The 17199-nt window shown below is 35.9% G+C and overlaps 1 protein-coding gene across 1 annotated transcript in view; it reads right to left on the bottom strand.

Moving 5' to 3' along the window:
• The window catches only part of ARL15 (ADP ribosylation factor like GTPase 15), a 220267-nt gene that overhangs the window by 42985 nt on the left and 160083 nt on the right, over positions 1 to 17199 (bottom strand). The window contains exon 3 of the mRNA XM_008057476.2: positions 15998 to 16057. Coding sequence (XP_008055667.2) covers positions 15998 to 16057 — 60 coding nt within the window. The remainder of the gene's footprint in view (positions 1 to 15997; positions 16058 to 17199) is intronic.

Here is a 17199-nt window from a genome sequence, read left to right on the forward strand (position 1 = left end):
TTTTTTTATTTATTGTAGAGATGAGGTCTCACTGCCCAGGCGGGTCTCGAACCTGTGGGCTCAGGCAATTCACTCAACCTCAGCCTCCCAAAGGTGAGGGATTACAGGCTGAGCCACCGAGCCCAGCTCGGATAACTTTTTTAATTTTTATAGAGACAATGTCTCTCTGTGTTGCCCAGGTTGATCTCGAACTCCTGGCTCAAGCAATCCTCCCACCTCAGACTCCTAAAGTGATGGGATTACAGGCATGAGCCACCATGCCTGGCCTGCCTCTGGACTTTTAACTTCCTAGATTATAGTGGGTCCATCCTAATTGACTGGGATTCAACCTAATTAGTAAGATGGAAATTAACTGATATCTTTATCAATTTAGAGGACTTTGGAAAAGAAAAGTGAAACAAGGAATAATTAGTGCTCTGCCTCTGGACTCTAAAATAAGGATTGTTTAATGATACTGTAATCCCATTACCAGCTCTGGTTGTAGTACCAACTATGATTTTGAAATAAAGGGTTTTTAAAATATATAAATTAACACACCCCAAATTTAAAATCTATCACCAACTTAAAGAAAAAAAACATGAGGCCAGGCATGGTGGCTCAGGCTTGTAATTCCAGCACCCTGGGAGGCCGAGATAGAAGGATTTCTTTAGACCAAGAGTTTAAGACCAGTCTAGGCAACAACGCTACCAGAAAGAAAAAGAAAAAAAAAATCAAGAAATTAGCAAAGCATGCTGGTGCAGGCCTATAGTCCCAGCTACTCAAGACACTAGGCTGGAGGACTGCTTGGGCCCAGGAGTTTGAGGCTTCAGTAAGTCATGATTGTGCCACTGCTCTCTAGCCAGGGCAACAGAGTGAGACCTTGACTCAAAAAAAGTAAATACAGAAAAAGAACATGGAAGTAGTGGCTCCCACTCCAGGAAGATCACTGATGGCAAAGTACGGGGACGAAAAACATATTTATGTTTTACCCTTTAACATAGTGTGAATAGAACAATCTCAAACAGGCATTTTCCCAAGTCTTGGAAATATGAAACAAGGAAAAATGCAAATAAAAAATCATTACCTTTTATGCGAAAATAAGGTCTGGTTGGAAAACTTTAACCAGAAGAGTGGTCTAGATAGCTAAGACTAGTAGGGGATCAGCCTTAGAAGATGATCTGAAGTTGCAAAGATTACTGAACAATCAGAAATGGTATTTAACACACACAAAAAAACCTGAGTTTTAAAATACAAATTATTTTAATGTGTTTTACAAACACAATACAGTTTTTCACCTTAATGTCATTGTTTTCCCCCCAATCTGCTTACTTTCTGTAAGACCTGCATTTTGCTGAATACAAAACCACCAACAAAAATAATTTCTATAAATATAACACAAAGGTTGGGAAGAGAATATTCCATCACTATGGTTTTGAGTATCACATAGGATGAACCTAAACTAAATTATTCTGAGAAATCTGTCATTTTTTGTATAATAACTCTGACATACATATTTCTTTGATTGAGTGCTGCTGTACACAGACAGATCAATCTGTCTCCTTTTATTAGTATTGAGATTTTTAAAGCCTATATAATAAGTTGATTGATTTGATAACATCTTGATTTCAGAGTTTTAAGTGCTCAACTTAACAATTCAGTTATATATAATTATCCAGAAATTGGTATCTGTCTGAGTCTTTTCCTAGTCATATTTATCTTTTTTAAAAAGTTTTCTATTATAGAGATGTGGGGTACAAGTGAGAATTAACTACATAATTAGGCTGCATGCTGGTGAAGTTTGGGCTTCTAACTGGCCCTCACTTCCCTGGTAGAAGACCAGGGGACTTTGTATTGTTAGGTGTTCCCCACCTTGCTCCTGTCCTCCCTTCCCTAGCAGTGCCCAGCAACTCAATCTAATGTGACTAATTTAGTAACTTTTTTTTTTAAGCTATGGATTTTTACCTTAACCTATCTAAAATAACTTTTCACTGGAAAGCAATCCAAGAAAAGGGCCAAACATCCTCAAGAAAACACATTTTCAATGATTTTTAACCTGAGATAATTAAAGGATTATCTTTTAATTTTGACGGGTACAGAATATTTTTAATAGTTTTAGTGTGGTATAATAAGCTGCACATATTTAACATGTATAATTGGGCAAGTTTTGATATATATATGTGTCATGAAACCATCACCACACTCAAGATAATAAATGTATCCGTTACTTCAACAGTCTTCTCATGACCCTGTTAATCTCTCTCAACTACACCCCTGTCACCAATCCCCAACTCCCAGGCAATCACCATTCTTTCTGTCACTAAATATTGAAAAATTTTATATAAATAGAATACAAACTTATTGCAGTATGAGAATACTATTTTATTTCATCTGGCTTCTTTCATTCATCATAATTATTTTGGGATTTATACATGTTGTTGCACGTATCATTAGTTCATTCATTTTGATTGCTAAATAGTATTCTATTTATGGATAAACCACAATTTGTTTATTCATTCACCAGTTGATGACATTTGGTTGTTTCCAGTTTGGTGGTATTACAAATAAAGTTGCTAGGAACATGTGTGTACAGGATTTTGTGTAAATATGTGTTAATTTCATCTAAGAGTAGAATGTCTTGATTATAAGATTGGTTTGTGTTTACCTTTTTCAGAGACCGTTCACCTGTTTTCCAAAGTTGTGCCATTTTACACTTCTACCAGCAGTATATGAGAGTTCCAGTTCCATAGCCTTGCTAACACTTGATATGGTCAGGCTTTTTAACTTTAGACATTCTGATAGATGTGTAGTGACTGTCATTTATACTACTAATGTTGAACATCTTTGCATGTGCTTATTTACCATCTCTGTATCTTTGATGAAGAATGTGTTAAAATCCTTTGCCTATTTTTTTTTTTTAAAGCAGGATTTATTGAGAGGACAGAAAAGCTCTCACAGTGGGAGGGGATCAAAGGGGGTTGCCCCTTTGCCCATTTTTTAACCATGTTGTTTAATCATTGAATTTTGAATGTTCTTTATATATTCTAGATACAAGTCCTTTATAATGATCTGTACACTAATATATTCTCAGTTTATGGTTTGTCCTTTCTTTGTCAGTGTCTTTCAAAAAGTAGAACTCTAAGAATTAAAAAATCTAGTTCACCAGTTTTCTTTTTATGGATCATGCTTGGGTGACTATCTAAAAAAAAAAAATCTGCCGAACCCAAGGCCAGAAAGATTTTCTCATCTGTTTTCTGGTAGAAATTGTAAAGTTCTGAGTTTCAAATTTAGATATAGGATTCATTTTTATTTAAATTTTGTACAAGGTACAAGGTTAGAGTACTTTTGAATCTTGTTGATGTATTATTTTTGTCCATTTGCTATTAATTTCTAATTTTACTAGATTTTAGTCAGAAAGTACATTATACATGGTCATTTATATAAAATGCTATGGATATTTTGAAAGAATATATATATTCTATCTGAATATAAATATTTAATTGTTAGATCCAAGTTTGTTAATTGGCTTACATACATATAATCCTTTATATATTTTTATTTATTTGATCTGTTGTCTTCTGAAGAAAGGAGAACTAAATTCCTCTACTAATTATGGATGTGCTGACTTTTACATTTCTCTTAGTTTTAGCTTTATATGGTTCAGGACTATGTAGTTAATTTTTTTTTTTTTTTTTTTTTTTTGAGTTGGAGTCTCACTCTGTCACCCAGACTGCAGTGCAGTGGCATGCTCCCAGCCACTGCAGCCTCAACCTGCTGGGCTCCGGAGATCCTTCTGCCTCAGCCTTCCAAGTAGCTGGAACGACAGGTGCATGCTACCACACCCAGCTAGTTTTTTATTTTTGTAGAGACGAGGTCTCGCCAAGTTGCCCGGGCAGGTCTTGAACCTGTGGGCTCAGGCAATCCTCTCGCCTCGGCCTTCCAAAGTGCTGGGATTACAGGCTGAGCCATTGAGCCCACTATGTAGTTAAATATTTAAAGGCTCATAATTACTTGTTTATTTTAGTATATCAATATGAAATCTTTTTCTTCATTCCACTTAATAATCTTTGCTTTGAAATTTCATTATACCTAATATTAACACTATTCAAATACTTTCTTTTCAATGGCCTTTTTTTAGGGTATCTTTTCTATTCCAATATTTTTATCTTACTGTATCTTTTTGTTCCAGAAGTGTCTTTTTACCATATATTGCGGAATGTAAGTGTTGTTTTCATGCCACCCATATTTTAAAAGAATTTAAGCTATTTACATTTATTGTGATTATTTATGTATACATTGATATTTTTTGTCTCTTATAACGTTTTGTTGGGTTTTTTTCTTTCTTGAATGTTGCTGAATTTATCAAATATTTTTTTCTTTCTCTCCTCTTAACATTATTGCCTTTCTTTTTTGTGGGGATTATTTTTTATTTTATTTTAAAGATGTGGGAGCCGGGCTCAGTGACTCAGCCTGTAATCCCGCGCTTTGGGAGGCTGAGGTGAGTGGATTGCCTGAGCCCGCGGGGTCGAGACCGCCTGGGCAACTTGGCGAGACCTCATCTCTACAACAAATCAAAAAATTAGCTGGGCGTGGTAGCGTGCGCCTGTAGTTCCAGCTCCTTGGAAGGCTGAGGTGGAAGGATCGCCGGAGCCCAGCAGGTCGAGGCTGCAGTGGCCGGGAGCGGTCACTGCACTCCAGTCTGGGTGATAGAGTGAGACTCCGACTCAAAAAAAAATAAAATAAAATAAAAATAAAAATAAAGATGTGGGGTACAATTCAGGATTAGGTATACAAGTAGACATCGTATTTTGCTTGAAAAATGTATTCTTAAAAAAAAACAAGATTTGTATCTCATCTCATCAACTCTCACTCCCCTCTCTAAAATAATTTATTATATGAGCCAAATATGTAAATTTTCAGAACTTTCTTAAAACTGCATTTATTACTCTATCACTTTATTTTTATTGGCATATTTACTCTTCATTAACTTTAAGACACATATTTAAACTTCAATTTTTCTTTTAAGATGCCAATCTGAGCCGGGCTCGGTGGCTTAGCCTGTAATCTCGTGCCTTTGGGAGGCTGAGGTGAGCAGATTGCCTGAGCCCACAAGTTCGAGACCCTTCTGGGCAGCAAGACCTCATCTCTATAATAAATCAAAAAATCAGCCGGGCGTGGTAGCACATGCCTGTAATTCCGGCTACTTGGAAGGCTGAGGTGGAAGGATCGCTGGAGCCCAGCAGGTCGAGGCTGCGGTGGCTGGGAGCAGCCACTGCACTCCAGTCTGGGCGACAGAGTGAGATGCCAACTCAAAAAAAAAAAGTCAATCTGTACCCTAAATAAGAACATAATATACTTTAATAACTTTTTTTTTTTTTACATGACCTTCCCATCTTCCATGATAAAATCATAAATAATGCTGGGGTATATTGTGTGTGTGTGTGTGTGTGTGTGTGTGTGTGTGTGTGTGTGTGTGTGTGTGTGTAAGAGAGAGATTATAATTAATGGTTTCTTTTCCTCACAATATGTCTAGATATAGTTCTTTTCCTATTAATCATACTTGGAATTCAGAGACCTCATAAAATCTAAATACTCTGTTTCATAACTAAGAGCTTTTTGTCCCTGTTATTTCTTTGATAATTTTTTCCTCTCCAGTTTCTCTTTTCTGTCCTCTTAGAGAATTAAAGGAGATTTGTGTAACTATTACCTATGCAATAAATTACATTTAAAATTTTCTCCCATACTTAAATTTTCTCCCATACTTTTCAAGTATTCCTTTTGTGAGACATTCTGAGAAAATTCCCCAGTTAAATCTTTAGTTATCCTAATTTACATCTAAGTTGTCTTAAACATTTTCATCTTAAACTCCTAAATTATATGCTTGACACTTTTTCATGAATGCAAATCTTTCTACATCATTCTGAATGTCTTCTTCTGATCACTCTATTATCTCTAGGTCTTTGAACATTGTTTCTTCTGACTTTTCATTGGGTATCTTTCTTTCATGATGTTGATTTTCTTTATTTTATGATGTGTCATAATTGTATGCTCATCTTTTGTTTCAGAATCTGTTTGCCAGCTCTTTTGTTTACCAATGCCTGTTTCCAATGATTAATGGGTACAGACAAGTGACTTGTCTCCTGTGTGTGTGGGCTTTCTAACCCACCTGGCAGTCAGTACATTACTGAGGCACTGCCTACCTCTCTTGGGTCTAGCACCCACACTCAAGGATCTAGTTTTTGGGTAAACACAGCTGCTATCCACTACTTAACACAAGGAGAAAAGAAAAATAAAGGCACTGTTCCAAATGTAGAGCTCCAATTAATAACTCTGATGAGCTCTTTGATTAATAATCTGATGAATTCCTCTTCTATTTCATGTTTCCATTGTCTGTACCTCAGGCTTTGTCTTGCTTTCCTTTCTTTGTTACAGTTTTAAATCTATTTTGTTATAGATTTAATTCATTATCCTTGGTTGCTTTGTTTTGTTAATGTTTGCGATATCATGGAATTTTGGCCAGAGCAGGAAGACAGACACATATTAAAAAATAAAAAATCAACTTCTGGCCAGAGAAGGAAGACAGACACATATAAAAAAATAAAAAATCAACTTCCAATTTTCAATCATGCAAGTTGCTCAAATTTAAGGGCTTTACACACTTGTATAAAAAATTATAGTTAACTTTACATAATAAATTATTCACATTACCACTCACAATGATGTCATAAATATCACTGAATTTTAAGATTAAAATAATAGTGTATTTTAAGATGAAAATAATCAAGCATATTCTATAGAGTCTTTTCACAAGAATTTGGACCTCAAGAAATTAAAAGCAACAAATTTGTGATGCCTCAAAATAATTCTACCCAGATCTACTTTATTTAACTTCAGATGTGTTAGAGAATCAATGTAGTTTGATAAGTGATGGAAAGCTACAATCATGTTACCTCTACAACAGTTGTCAAGTTGTCATTTCAACTACGGAAATCCAGCCAAGTTTAACTTTTTCTGAGAACTTGCATAATCATTATAATCAACATCACCCTCACAATGTGTTCTACAAAATGTGCTAAGAGAAACGTGTGTGTGTTTGTGTGCGTGTGTGTGTGTGTGTATGTGTGTGTGTGAGAGAGAGAGAGAAAGAAAGAGACATGGCAGGAACTGTATCTTTAGGGCCCGCCATGCAGTTGATATTCATTAAATATTCATCAAAATGAATTAAATAATAATAACAATACAACATTTTACTTCTGAAGGGTCTAGCATTACCTCTAGTGTCTTGGGTCATAATTTGGCAAATTTCCCTCCAGCCTGAAATTGCTAATACATTTTATACTAGAACCTTTAAGATGAGTGTGTGTTTTCCAGTGCTTCATCACCCTTCAGTCTTGTTCCATCTATAAACCAAATCCGCTGTTACCTCCAAGATTTTTGTTCCATTTGTCCCTTTACCTAGACTCTTTTCCCCTGCTAAATCTCCTTTGTCTTTTCTGTATGATCCTAACTGCATCTTATATTCAATCCTGTCATAGTACTTACCACATCAGACTATAATGCTTCTCAAAGAAAACAGCACAATGACAGGAACTTTCTCAAGTTAGAGCTAGTTATTTTATGTATGTATACTCTACTTCATACTACATTCACACAAAAGTCTGAGATTCATCCGTATGTCTACTGTATAAAAAAATAAACAAAAATAATTGAAGAAGTCAGGAGGAAAGGAAAATAGAGCAAACAATACTATACAATCCTATACAGTTGTTAGAGGTAGGCTCTATGATCCTAGAGGTCAAAGTAAGGTAGATACTACGAGTATCAAGATAAAATAAACTAGTTATGTTATACTTAAACAAGAGAATAGTTATCCACATCTTCAGCTACTAGAAAAGAAAGCAACCTAAGAAAAGTTAAGTCCCTTGCCCAATGTCCCATAGCTTGTTTTGTTAGAGGAAAATATGGTCTCTTGACTTCCAGTACTATTGCTGCAATACCACACTGAAACTGAATACACGATGAAAATTAATTGCTATTATGGCAATCCCTGGAAGAAACAGAAATACTTATTCCCTTGTGAGGGATAGGAAGTTAAATAAGAACCCAACACAAATGTTCTGTGAGGAAGTTTGGTTGAGTTGGAAGATATGAAATGACCTGATTCCACTAAAGAGGAAATAGTAGTGTAGCAGTAACCTTCAGAAGCACATGAGATTCCTACTGCCAGGGGTAGTGGGGGCTGTCAAAGGGTTAGGAAACTAGTTTCTAGAACATTATATATATATATAATCTTAGAAGAAGTGGCTGTTAAGTGCTATACTAGACTATAACTGGGAGGATAGATTTTTTTAAATTTTCTAGGGCACTTCTCCAGAAGAAAACAAAAATTAAGGTCAGGTCTACCTCAGCCAGTAACAGACTTCTGGGCCCCTAGATTCATTAGTTGGCTCTGATGACTGTTTGGCTCAGTTTTCCCTTAGCAAGTGTAAAAAACGCTTGAACACCACCACCCTGGGATCCTGTTTAACCAATTCAGATAGCTGAGGCCTTTTAACTCATATCCAAGTGACTTGGCTTTATACCAATATCATTTCCCCTAGTATAGCCTAAGCTTAAGTGAGAAAGTACACAGCTCAGGGAGCCAGGAGTTAACTGGCTGTCCCATTCCAGAAAGGCCTGGTTCTTTTCTTAGATAAGAAAACAATACTATATCAAGAAGTTGCGATCACTCAATATTACAAATCACACTAGATCCATGACTATAAAAAGAGAATTAGTGAAAATAACATCATCTATTCTTAAAGCATCTCTCTGAGGAGCATCAGGCAATTTAACTTTTCTCTTCCAGCCCAGTCCTTTGGGAAATAAATAGAGGTGATTTATTAAAACTTACATTTTACATATAAGAAAATAACACAAGAAGTTGGGTTGCAGAAAGTGGCAGAGGGGCTTGAGTCTCTACTTGATGAACCACATTTCTTCCTTATAATTATATAACAAACACAGAATATACACATTTACTTGAGTGTAGCAGCCTATAATTTGCTTACATTACAGTCATAAAGTATTCTATGGGCATGGTCTTTCTTGAAAACTTTTGTGCTGTCACTTTCCTTTGCACATGGTTTCTTGCTACCTGTCCCATAGACACCTGTGTCTGAAATGTCCAAAACAGTTTTGGAATGGCAAGCTGCTCTCTCCTACGCCAGCAAGAAATTTCTGCCACTCCACCTGTCCCTCAAAGCAAGGAGGTTATAATAACCTCTGCGAGTCGTCTGTCCATGTTGTGTCTTTTTCTAATATGCAACCAATTTGTTGGTTTATATTGTCTTTACTCCTCCTCTGGCTGTGTAGTATAGCATGACTCTTGGAGTCAGCTAGTACATTAAATTCATAGTATCTAGCTGGAAGTTTTAAAATGAGAGGTGGTAGTGGGGATATGGAAGAGATAATGCATAATATACATAGGACTGTGAGAATGCATGCAATAACAATTAAAGAGCTATTCTTCCCTCCAAAGTAAGATTTCAAGAAAGAGACTCTGCAGGAAGAAAGCAACATTTTGGTGAAAGCCTTCAAATGACCTGGGTACAAAAGGCAGAAATTAAAAGAAACAGACAGCAGTGCCCCCTGGGTTGCTTGTCAAAAAGTCTGCCCTGTACAGTTTCTGGAGAAATGAAGACGTGCAAATAACCTGGACAGATTAACAGCGCCCGAAGATAACTAGCAGGATACAAACAAACAGCACCTTTCACTATGAGGAGGCGTATTCCTCCAGGCAAACAAAGAAACAGGACAGAGTCAACATCTGTTTCATATAACAACTTGGCTGCTGAAAGAAGCAACCTTAAAAAAAAAAAATGGCTTAGCAGACAGTCCTCAAAAATCATTCAATCACTATTGCATGAGTCGAAGTAAATGAGTAAATGAGCATACCTTACACTTTCCACACTACCCTGACTTCTAAAAAAAAAAAATGTTGTCTTTTCTTTACAGGAAAAAAAAATTAAAGTGCAAAGAAAAATCTGCGTGAACTTCCCCCTTCTGACTGACAACAGACACCAGCGAAATCTGAATCGTAAAAGACAGCTAACCGCTTTTCAGCTTTTCTTTGCCTTTCCCGATGTCAAACTGTGCAGACATTACTTCCAAAGAGTATAATGGATAAGGATGGTGGCTGGAACGGAAGATGAGAAGACAATTCAGACAAAACTCATTAGAATATTAGAGGATGAAAACAAGTCATTTGATTAACCCAACCATGGTTCCAGAATTCAGTTAGGAAATATTATGATGTCTGGATTCTTATCAATAAATGATAACAAACCAAATATGTTAAGAAAAAAAATTTTCATCTCTGGATTCTATCAATTCACATATAAAATTTCAAAATCAAAAAAAAAAATCCATGAACACATACAAACCTGTTTATAGATTTAAGGACTCAAAATTTCTAAGATAAAGTGACAGAACTGTGATGTCACTGCAGTGTAACAATGGCTTCCAATTCTGCTAAATGCCAGATGCTTCAATTACTTTGGAATGTGGTTAAAGTATATAAGCTAAAGGACGAAAGCAGTCAAGGGGCAATGATAGAAGAAATCTGAAAACAGAAAGGAAGACAGAAAGAAAGGTGACAAGGTGGAGAGAACAAATCACTTAATATTAACCCCCGTGGAGTGCCAAAACTATGCTAGGTAGCAAAACAAGACTCCAGTGAGGTCTCTTGCCAGTCACTTCTCAGTTTAAACAGGTATCACACCATGAGGGAAAAAAGATCGCTGTGTCTAAGACATAGAGAGGTATGACTACAAAGAGAAAAAATAATCAATATGTGATTGTGTGATGTCTGCACCTTGGGAAAAGGCTTTATTGAATTAACAGATGTCCTTTTCTTGGGGGTTTGGGTGGGAGCAAAGCAAGAGTATAGTCTTCATGAAAGTAAATCTTCCATAATGTGAGCTGTGAGCCTGGCAAACTCTCAGTGCTTGACCAGCATTGACTAATTTAGCCCTCACAGCTATAATAAGGTAGGAACTATTATTATTACATTTAACAGAAAAGAGATACAGGAAAGTAGAATCATACAGAATGTCTGGGCTTTGAAGCAAGCCACTAGGAGGAAGAAAAATTCTTTGAAAGATTAATCCATCTGCCCATTCAGGATCCTTGTTAGGCGTCTTGTACACTAGCCAGAAAAATAATAATCTAGAACAATACGAGCAGAGTAATCAATTAACATCAAAACAGAAGGATTTCAATTACCTTCAACAAAAATCTCCTAAATGAAAGAATATATAGGGGGAAAAAGTTCACTAAGCAATACTGTGAGATGTCCTTCGTAGGGATCAGAACTAACATTCAGACTTGATGGATGGTGTTAGAAAACCCCTTCAGGTACGGAAGGAATTAACCTAGAAATTTGTTCTAGGCCTATAGGAAGTAAGAGTTAGTTTTAATTAAGAAGACAGAGAAGGTAAGTATGAAAGAGGCTCCCCCGAGTGCCTCTCACCTGGTTTACACAGAGACAGTGCTTGTTTTGACAATATAACCATCACAGCTTCCTAGAACTGAGCTTGCCATAAATTATTTATAAATTATTTGTTGAATGAATGAATTAAAGAGAATAAAGATTATAAAAATAAAATGCTTGTGGAGAGTCCCAGATAGTTTGGAAAGTAGAAGTAAGGCAAGCTTGAAGAAATCCAAGGAGGGCAACATGACTACAGTATCAGGAGTCAGAATCAGAAACACAACTCAACAAGTTGAGTTTGGTCTGAAAGACCTCTAAATAAAAAAGTAAGAGATAAAACAAATTATATGGGCAACTGCAATATTAGAGATTAAGTCCTATCAAAAATTTTAAGTAGAGAGCAAGGTGTTCAAGTTTTGTCAATATGGTGTTTCATCAATACACTGCTAATAAAAAAATTCCCTCCCTCTCTTCCTTTCCCAAGTCAGGTTCTCATTCTGTCACCCAGGCTGGAGTGCAGTGGCACAATCACAGCCTCTCCACAGCCTCCACCTCCTGGGCTCAGGTGATCCTTCCAGCTCAGCCTCCTGAGTAGCTGAGACTACAGGTTCACGACACTATGCCTGGCTAACTTTTTTGTTTTCATTTTTTGTAGAGACGGGGTCTCACTGTGTTGCTCAGGCTTCTCTCAAACTCCTAAGCTCAAGCAATTACAGGCATAAGCCACCGTACCCAGCAATGTAAAGACTTAAAATTATGCAGATAATAATAAAAGCAGTAGCAGGTAACACAAAGGAGCACTTCTCTTGTGCTCCCTTGCATGCTTTAAGTATAGAGAACACCAGTTAAGCACAGGCACTCAGATTGATTCCCCTCCTCTCTCTCCAAATAACCTTGGTCAAATCACTCAATTTCACAGTATTCTGGTATCTTGAGATAATAATAACATCTACTCTCTAGGCATAAAGCTGCAAAGATTAAGGGAAAATGTGGAAGGGGAGAGAAAAGGGAATAAAGGTAAAATAGAAGAAGGAAAGTTAGTTGCAATTTCACATAAAGATAGGCATAATCAGTGCAGCCTGATGAGTGGGACAGGTACGTTGCAGAGAGAAAGGCATTCTCAAAACAGCAAAATAGAACTGGCCCATCACACCACCAGTCTAAACTATTTTTGAGTCATCAACCACCTTGTACTTTTACACTTACATTTTCCCTTCATTTAATTATTTTCAAAGATTTCATTAATTTCCTATATTTCTGTTTATGAACATCTCCACCACTGAACCATGAGTTCCCTGAAGACAGAGGCTATGCCTTAGATTTTCATGCTCAGCTCTGAGAACCATGCTAGACACACAATTAATTAGTGTACAATAATTGAGTGAAAGATAGAAAAACATCATGTGAAAAGGAATTTATATGAATGAGCATTATAAGAACTTTTGGGTAAAAGATATGGAAACACTTTCACAAAAAAAAAAAAATGGGTAAGAACAATGAATTATCTATTTATGTACATTACATTTAACGCATATGTAATATATACACACACATAAACATATATCAGGTGTGTGTGCAAACATATAGTTTGTTATTAAGATCTCCCAAACGTGATTTTCATTAAACTTAACTCCATTACTTGTTATTTCATCCCACATCATTTCTTCTTACTAGATAATGAGCACAAGTTCATGCCTTTTCCTATTTTGAAGTGAGAAATTTAACCTAAGGTTGGAAAGGAGAGTAATGACAACTACCTAAAAGGGGTAGAGGAAAGATGTTAGCAGACTAGAACAGGGGCTGTGCTGGTCTCTTGAATTAACTCCAGGAGAAGTAGAACTACTTAGGTATTCATCACTGTCCTGGCTCTCATTATCTAACTATCTTTACCACCTATCTTCCTGAGTTTCTCCCTTGAATTCAGAATTTTTCCCTGGATTGGCAATCTGATTGAACTCTGATTAACATGGCGTCTGAGCAACCCCCCACTGGTGAATAAAAGTTCTACATCTTCACAAACTGATCCTAAAACTCCACTCTTTTCTCCCAAATTTAGAAATTGTCAGTCAAGTAACTCCCTCTCAGACAACTTGATTTCAGTAAGTTGTAATTCTCCTTAAATGCACACACCTTATATCAAGGATGCTCCCCTCTGTAACTAGGATATACTTTAAGTCCTAATAAAACAACATTTTCTTTATATGTGTTAGCCCAGTTTTTCATGGGTTCCCAATCAAGACAAAACCTAGCATCCAGTCTCAAAAAAATATGTGAACTAAAATGAACTAGTGAAAGAACCATCAAGGAATCAACTCCCTCCACTGCTTGCCTCTGAGCATGTGAAACAGGAGACACAATTAGATTCTACTCAGAAAGTCCCCTTTTCCTTGAGTCTCTCAACTGAAAACAGAGCTATTAAAGTGGAGGGAGTGCTGGGCTAGGCGGCTCAGCCTGTAATCCCAGCACTTGGGGAGGTGGAGGATTACCTGAGCCCGCGGGTTCAAAACTCACCTGGGCAACTTGGCGAGACCTCATCTCTACAATAAAAAAAAAAAAAAATTAGCCGGGCACGGTAGCATGCACCTGTAGGTCCGGCTACCTGGAATACTGAGATGGAAGGATCGCCAGAGACCTGCAGGTCAAGGCTGCGGTGGCCGGGAGCCTGCCAGTGCACTCCAGTCTGGGTGATAGAGTGAGACTCCAACCCAAAAATAAATAAATAAATAAATAAATAAAATTGAGAGAGTAAAAGAATCTATGCTTGGGCTAGAAATTTGCTCTTCAATACTAAGGCATGCCAAAAATGCGCATATTATTAGTCCGAAACTAATGTCACCTACTCCAATTCTTGAGGCTGTGTCTTTTACCTACATCTCTCAACCTCATCACATATTAGATTCAAACTATAACATTTCCACTAAACCCTGTGGTATCCTCTCCACTGTAATTTCCATCTCAGCAAATGTTAGGACACAGTTCTTTCAGCAAAATTAAATCTTGCTTCAGACAGACCTATTCCCACCTTACACACCCACAGTCTTCTAACGTAATCTTTCATTGTACTGAATTTCAGTAGCACAGAGCCAAGGTTATAAATTCTGTGAAGTGTTCACTTTTTTTTTTAACTGCCCAGAAACATTCACTGATTATTTCATCCAATTAAACATCATATATTTATTAGCCTTATCAACTAATCAATGGTTTCTTACACCTAGAGGGTGTACAATAAAAGCTTCATGTCCAACCAAATAATAAAATATTAAGTACCAACCATGTTTAAAACCAATAGAATTCTCATACCATGCATTTTGATTCCATGGACTTTTACAATATGTTCTCTGACTAAAATATCCATAAGTAACATTATTGTCACTGAGGAACAGTCACCGGAAACCACAAAGTAGTATTAAAACTTCAACCTAAGAGCACATAGTCTTTTAAATATTTTGTGTAGAAAAAGTGTCTTATAATAACATGTTTTATAAATTTTGTAGTCGAAATGTCATACCAAATGTCTTAAAGAAAAATCAGAATGCTGTAAAAGGCAAAGGTGGCTATAGAACAGACTGAAAGGTGCAAACCTGTTCTAGACATAGTGCTCTGAAGACAGACACCTAAAAAGATCAGTCAAGACTTTATTAGATAAAAATAAGAAGGTACCAAACACTATTAAAACGCCATAAAGCTGGTGTTTCAATTTCATAAAGCTAAAAATAAGTCATAGTTAGAATGACCTAAAAGGAGAATTAAAAATAAAACAAAACAAAATAGGGTAAGGTCTATATCACGAAGTGATTAAAGAGATGGAAGAGAATTCTCTTCTAAGTCATTAAACTCACCAAAATTATATTGAACTCCAGAGCACTTAGCATTTTCCTGTGCCATTAGAGAATTTAGTGAGTTCACTGAATTGACTGATTTCTTTGTTAATCTATTTACATGGGTTAAGACCCTGACTGACATAAAACACTACCAAAAAATGCCAGACAGAGAGTGTAATGAAAGACTGAGTGATGTATGGTTTGGGGTACAGCCTATGCAATGAATGTGCTTGGGCAGCAAAAAACCCACTGGCAAAGATTTATAATCAGAACAAATACATCCTAAAAAGATCTTTTATAATAAAACCTGCAGTATAAACACAAGCTACTTTAAAATACAGTTATTTATTTTTTCCCTGTATATTTTATCTTTCAATGACTATATTAAAATTTTCTTTTATATGTTTTATTCAAGAATAAATTTTTTAAACAAGTGAAACCAATGAGTATAGCATATAAATATGAGTAAAGTGTATAAACTGCCACTAGTAGTGTAGTTCTTTGATTCATACAAAAGGAAAAAAACATATATTACTTAGAACTCTTCAACAATGTCTGCAAATATGTAAAGAGAAGGAAATATTTATAGGAAATATATTATCAAGAAAAAAGGTAAAAGTGAATCACCCTCTAGAATAAATTATCATTATGTTTTAATTATATATACCACATTAAACCAAATTAAGAAAGTTAATCACAGACATAGAAATGATTTTAAATGTTATACCTCCAAGTTCTTTTACATTCAAGATGGCATTCTGGAATGGCACTGCTTTTATACTAAAACCTAAAATCAGAAAACAAAAACAAAAAAATTAGAAACTTTTCAATTAAAATACTTAAGATGCTCAAATCCTCTTTGTTTAGACAGGTTATGATTTACTTTTCTTAGCTCATATTTATACTAGAAACATATAATTTTCAAGATAAACTGATAACCCAATATTCTATCATTTTTTCAAAACATAGTTGTATATTACAGCAAAATATAACTATTCCTTTTACTTCAAAATATTGCCTTATTCTTATTCTAATATAAAATGTTACTGCAACTTTTATCAACTATAAGAAAGATATTTGAAACTACAGAGAAATTTCCACAAAAGAATATTAAATTTACATGGACCCTTGATCTAATTAATTCCTACAGTTAATGACTTATAATTTTTTCACATTTATAGCCCAGAAACTCTAGAAATTAAGGTAAACAAACATTTTACATTAAAAGTATATGGTATTTATGTTAGTATTATTTTTATTTTATTTTGAGTTGGAGTCTCATTCTGTCGCTCAGGCTGGAGTGCAGTGGCATGCTCATGGCCACTGCAGCCTCGACCTGCAGGGCTCAGGTGACCTTCTGCCTCAGCCCTTCAAGTCACTGTAACTATAGGCACGCACCACCACACCAGGCTAATTTTTTTATTTGTTGTAGAGACAAGGTCTCACCAAGTTGCCCAGGCTTGTCTCAAACCCCTGGTCTCAGGCAATCCTCTCGACTCAGCCTCCCAAAGTCCTGGGATTACAGGCTTGGGCCACTGTGCCCAACCAGTATTATCTTTAAAGGACATGGTTAATATGCCATACACTCTTTTTTCTTAAACGTACAATCATAATTATCCATTTATGCACACTCATTCTATAATGTATGTAGTAAAAGATTTGTATTATAAGAATATATTCAGAGTATACAGTTCTAAGATTAACAATGTCTTTAGGGATTAACTATTGCCATTCAAGACAATCAATCCAGTTGTGACATACATGAGTATACATATACCCATACACCACATATAAATATATACAATGAGTCTTTCTAAAAGGATCTACAAGAAATTGGAACTAGTAATAACTCTCACAATAATTGGGACCAGGAAGTCTTAAATGAGAGGGAGATCCTTTCATTTCTTTTTTTTTTTTTTTTTTTTTTTT

The sequence above is a fragment of the Carlito syrichta genome, unplaced genomic scaffold, assembly GCF_000164805.1.
Source record: "Carlito syrichta isolate Samal-C Ts95f unplaced genomic scaffold, Tarsius_syrichta-2.0.1 Scaffold303023, whole genome shotgun sequence".
NCBI lineage: Eukaryota > Metazoa > Chordata > Mammalia > Primates > Tarsiidae > Carlito > Carlito syrichta.